Source organism: Egretta garzetta, unplaced genomic scaffold (genome assembly GCF_000687185.1).
Source record: "Egretta garzetta isolate BGI_Z169 unplaced genomic scaffold, ASM68718v1 scaffold434, whole genome shotgun sequence".
Classification (NCBI taxonomy): Eukaryota; Metazoa; Chordata; class Aves; order Pelecaniformes; family Ardeidae; genus Egretta; species Egretta garzetta.
In genome coordinates this window covers 420821-426820 of record NW_009259584.1, presented here as the reverse complement: position 1 = coordinate 426820, position 6000 = coordinate 420821, and the positions used below count along the sequence as shown (strand labels likewise).

General features: G+C 40.1%; 1 protein-coding gene across 1 annotated transcript in view; it reads left to right on the top strand.

Moving 5' to 3' along the window:
• The window catches only part of LOC104125272, a 45446-nt gene that overhangs the window by 2180 nt on the left and 37266 nt on the right, over positions 1 to 6000 (top strand). Inside the window, exon 3 of the mRNA XM_009637711.2 lies at positions 1336 to 1476. Within this exon, the coding sequence (XP_009636006.1) occupies positions 1336 to 1476 (141 nt within the window). The remainder of the gene's footprint in view (positions 1 to 1335; positions 1477 to 6000) is intronic.

Sequence of the window (6000 nt, the reverse complement as noted above, 5' to 3'; positions counted from 1 at the left end):
TTGTCCCAGCCAATATGAAAGACTTAACTCCCCAAATCATTGTCCACAGCAGCGTTCTTTTTCTGGGGAATAGATTCACGAATCAGAGTTAAAACAGCTCCTTCTTGGCTGCTGCAAATTCATCCGTTACACATGTAAGCCGAAATGTAATTCCCAAATATCATTGTAAAATTGCCCTATTAATGTATTTAAAAGGTAATTTTAAGTGACTGCAGGGAACAGTTAGGCTGCTTAAAACAAGCAGCACCCCTCTGGATGTATGTAGGTAAATTATATTTACGTCTCTAAGTGACTGAAAACAGCAGTGAAGAAAAGCTAATGCCCCTACTATAATTTTGTCGAAATCTGCTTCCCACATTACCTTACAGAAAATCTACACCTACGGCCCCGCCAGATACAAAGCGCTCACATCCGAACCTGGGCAAATGTTTTCCCCTTTTCTTTCACAGAGCGATGCCATTTGAGTCTCTCTGAAGCCCTACCATACTGGTAAGCTCCACGTTGCCCCTGTGGCTCCATGAAGCTCTGCCTCACGGCTCTTCTGTCCACTGAAAGCCTCTGGAGCCGAGCAGGCACACGGCACCCACCACGTGAGGAGGGGTGCTAACTCCTTTCCAAGCAGATGCTGGTTATCTCCCAGTCTCTGCCCACCCGAGACCAAGAAGTCCCAGCCCGCTCTGGAAACCAGAGGGTCTTCAGCAGCAGGAGTAAGAGCAAGAGGGCGTTACTCCAGCTCTCGTATTTTGTACACCACCTTGCTCTTCAGCACTGTGAGCCTCCATTCCTCAGCCTGGTGCCCATTTGTTGTCCACAGCCCAGCCTTTCCAGTTTTTCCAGTGCTTTGAAAGGAGACATAAATGTCTGTATCATCACAGTGCTGCTCAATTTCAATCTTTATTGCGTACTACTGTTGGTACCTTACTGACCAACGTCCTTTGAAACATGGAGAAAGACAAGGTATGCGAGCCCTCAATAGTAATTAAAACAATTCTTTTAGAGACTGCTTTTTGGGGCACCATGCCCACTGCGGTATGCTTTCCTACCCAGCCCTCTGCTATTCTCAGCATCAGAAGAATCAGTTCACAGGCTGGACCACTGCGATTTTCACTGTGTAGGAGGGCAAGTGAAGAGTCCTGTGATTTTACGCACAAGCGAACGGGTATTTAGTGGAAAATAGCAAGATTCCAGTCTGAAAGAAGGCCTAACCCATAGACCAGTCCCAATGAACATTTGGGCATGGATTTGGGGCCCTGAAACATTTTTACTTTATACACAAGAATATTCCCATTAGTTTTAATGAATGTAAACTTGACTATTTTCAAGATCTGTGCCTAGAGGCCAGATCTGAAAAAGGACTTTGCCGTGCTGATACTGAGCACAAGCTCTGACTCTGAGGTGTCCGAGCAGAGCACAGGCCCTGGCATTAGACATCCAAGGCTGCCTATTCGATGCGTCGGGACACTGAGAGTGCCGCAGGTGAGGCTACAGAGTCGCTTAGTACCTTCCTTTTCAGCACTCTTCCTCACTGAATCTGAGAGTCTTTCATTTAAAGTCTTAAAAAAGAGAATAAAAGGAACATACACAACAGCAAATGCTACCTCCTCAGCTTGAAACCCACAGATCAGCAAAAGATCTGGACATGGATGACTTTTGCTGACTGTTGAAGCACTAACCAGTGAGCCAGCGAGCTGCATTATCTGTCACTACTCCATAAATTGAAAGATTAGCTAACTACCCTTAGGAGAAGGTTTCTGTCTGTATCTTCAGTAGAAGGGAAGAGGCCAGGTGCTGTTTAAGGAGTTCAGAAACCAGAAAGGGCTGCTACTTCAGCTTAATCATCCTCCCTATCAGTGTCTTGTTCTTCATTTCTGGACAGCTCTCTTTCGTGACACGCTGTTTCTTGTGGAACCTATCTGGAGTTGTTTAATTTTTTCCAATATCTAGCATACATAATTTAAATACCATTATTGGATTCACTAATTATGGATTATATTTTGGTTTATATTTTTATAAAAGCATAAATATATACAAATATATTGCATGTGAATATATTAAAATATCATACTTATTTTATATTGTATAATATTTAAATATTTTATAACATGATTTTATTGTTATTTTGAGATCCATGAGCTTACACGTTCATTGCTGTGACATCTATTACCTTCTTCAGATGTAGGCTTTGGTCCTGAATGTCAGAGAATGTTAATGTAGGACAGAGAATGAAACAGGACGAAACTCATGTTTATGAGTTTTATAAACATACCATGTATTCATCCTCTGTTCGGAAAAATAAGTCTAGTTATTCTCCCAGAACTGCTCCTAAAACCAGTTCAGTAGGACATAACAGAAGCAAAAGAATCTTCCCACTTACATGGAAGAATTACTCACTAACTACTCTATCTCTACAATTTCTCACAGGAAAGGACCACTTACCCCCCCAAAAGCACCCACACCTGCATTATTTATCATTCTGTGTGTCATTTTTGGTCAACTATTTGTCAGCTCTCAAGTTACAACTTGGCCTAAACTAAAAAAATTCATAGTCACAAAAAAATTCAGAACAGCTACTCAGTTTCTGCCCAAATAGATTTCTGATTGCTTACTTTGTAACAGGAGCCTGTAAGTGCAGAGCTTACCAACCAAAGATTTCTTGCATTTTCGTCCTAAACATATGATTCTAGTTCTTACCGGAACCAGGACATTAAAATAAATGGACAACTAATATAATTCAGCATTGCTGTTACAATTACTAAAAGCAGAGAGTAAGATTCCCACAACAAAAGTTTTTTCTTTATGGAGCTGCAAGCATCAAACTATGGAAAGCATTATTCCTGGAGAAGGGTTCAAAAGGTTGGAAGAAGCAGGTATAGACAGTTTTTCTCGATCAGTTGCAAGATTTCTGTACTTTTCATTTTGCAGATAAAATGCATTTGGAGGTTTTTTTATTCAGTTGTTTGTATATGGATTCACTGTTTTTCAGATACAAAGGTGTCTTACCATATTTTTTTTAAGACTTTATTAACTAACCACTTCTATTCTTGGGTCTGTTAGTAAAGTCAGAAAAGTGTTAAAACCAAAAGGACATCCCTGCAAATAGGATCAACTTACCTTAAAAGCAAAGAACAAGACTGAACAATAGTATTTTACTGACCTCTCCAGTTCACTTCGCTCTGGCTTCTCTTATAATGCAAGTCACACAAAAGAAAGCTGGATGAGAAAACCCAGAAATCTTGGGGTATTGCTAATTGCAGACTGTTGGGTAACCTAAAAGTCGGCCCTTCTCCCAGCCTCCATAACCACGTTTGCCAAAAGGAAATGGCATAGGCTGCCTGGTTCTGGATCATGAAACGTACAGTTGCTCTTATCTCATGTTCAGGAGAGACAAGAAGTTGTTTCAGTGTGACTTGTGACAAAATTGTAGAACAGCCATTGCCATTATCAGTAATCTGTAATATAGTCTGTGGCCGTGGAAAAAAAAAAAAGAAAAAAAACCCGCAAACCAAATAGAGCGCGCTACATTCAGAATTGATCTTCAGGTCTCACCTGACATACTACAAGGGGAATTTTGCATTGCAATTCCCTGCAATTCACCTGTTCTGAGTGACTACTGCAAAGAGTACAATCGTTATGGCAGTCAGTTTAATAGTTTCTACACAAAAACCCAAAACAACAACAAAAAAAAATCTTAAGATAGTTCTTCAAAAAAGCAAAAAGAAGATGTCCTGGTTTCAGCTTTTTTTTTTTTACTGACATAAGAAGTGAGCATAACAGCGAGGAGAGTAATAACAATGCTTCTCACACAGCCCTTATTTCTCTCAAGCACTTCTTATTATCATGGTAAGAAAGGGAGAAATTTCCTGCCCTTGCAGGTTTTTTGAACTGCACATACTAAGAATGCTTAAGAGTTTTTAAAATAATAGCAAATATAATAAAAATAAGAATGAGTGTTATGCAACTGAACTTTAATGTTGTCTGTACAGAACACACAGGGAAGCAGAGGAATTGCCAGCCTGTGTTTTTAGGAGCAGCAACCTATTTTAGCATTTTCTGCAGTCCAGGATTCAGGTTTAAGTTCTAAACATAGGACTCAGTTCAGGAAAGCAACTGTACTCAGAGCAATATGAAAGCATGTGTTAACTTCAAGTACAATCAGATTACTAGCACAGTATAAAAGTATTTTCTTAAATAGGTTAAATTTAAGAATAAAAAGTGAAGGGCAAATTTTAGAGCAGACTCAAAACCACTGCTTGTTAAAAAATGAGAAGAACACAAATTTTGTGTCCTTGCAATGCTTAGGAAAACACATCTCCCTGAAATATTCTCACCAGAAAACATCTACCTGTTCTAGAAGTTATTTTGCAGGTAATCACACTAGTAAGCTTTACAGCCATCCAAGTGCCATAATTCAACCAGAACATGAATGTTTGAAGGAAAGGCAATGAGAAAGGAAAACGCAGGTAAGCTTTGTGGACCCACTCCAGATATTTCCAAACAGGAATCTGACACGTTCGGCCAGGCAGCAATCTTAAGAAACCTGTGCCGACAGGTTGTATGGGCAACACCACTTCTGGAGGCCTTTTCTTAATCAGACTGTTTCAAAGAGATCAGGCATCAAATTCAGGTATCAGTGTTCTTTTCAGGATGCATTTACAGGCTCAAAATGTTCTTGCACTGCCTTCTAGAAGAGCTCTGTATGAAAGATGGCACGGGGGTCCAAAGAACCATGGAGAAGACATTATAATTTAGTTCCTCCATCCACTTCTATTACCAGCTATCAAAAGATTAGCAGAGGTTTCTAATCCTAGAACTCTACTGCCAAAATGGAGGGAGGTTATGATATCCCACCACAAAAAAAATCTTGAATATAGTTACAGTTAGCTCCAGCATATTTCTAACTCTCTCAAACACCTCTGGTGCAAGGAAGCTTCTTCCATGGCTGTTCCCTGGCTGTCCCTTGCAACACAAGCAGCATCCTGCAGGTCCTCAGAGTACCAAACATGTTGGTGAACCTACAATAAAAACCTCTTTCTTGGAGTTAGGATAGGAATGGTATGCAAGAGGTTCATCTTGTTCCTTGTAAGGATTATGTAAAGAGATTACCAGAATATTCTTGGTAATACACAGCAGAGAGAAACTAAAGGATACATCTGTCTCTCTCTCAATCATAACCAATCCCTTTTCTTCATATGGTCTCAGGCATGGGCAGATGCTACAGTAATGGGGCCTAGATCAAAAAACAAAAGCAAAACTAAAACTAGATTTCTCCTACATCTGAGTGGGAGAAAGAAAAATTGAGGAGGTTTATATTTAACTTGGTTGAAATAAGGGACAATGAATATTTCCACTGTTATATGAAACTTCCTGATCAGTTAGCACAGACAGGAATTCATGTGGGTGCTGGAACATTTAAAGAATAATTTTTTTAAAAAAAAAAAGAACCTTTAAGCCCCCAAGTTGAATATACCTATCCTAGTGCCAAGTCTTGAAAAGTATGAGGTAGAGGAAGATAAGAGTATGGAGAGTAAAGAGAGACAGATTAGGGACAAGAAAAGAGAACAAAGAGGAGTGGGAAGGAAACAAAAGAATAAAAAATCAGAAAAGTGAAAGGAAGTCTGAATTAGCTTATTTTTCAGACAGGCCATATTCCTTCTGCTTGCAGAGATTTTACAGTGGAAAGGAACCACCGTATTTTTCAACTTGTGGTGAGACTGAAGGCAGATGGAGAACACAGAGGGATCTGACCTCTCTCCAGTTGCTCCTGTCCTAATGGATGGTATAATCTCTGCTACAGCAAAGGAACAGAGAAGGCACTTAGTGAGTTACTCACAGCTCCCTGTCCCCTCCTCCTCCTCTTGGCCCCCAGCTTCTCAGATCTTTCTATTAAACTTTTAATAGTGGGGACCCCCTCACTCAGGGCAGCACTGCAGTCATTCATTAGTGTCCACCTAGGGAACAAATAACTCTTTAGCTGCACTGTAGGTGTCCAGCTTGCTTTGT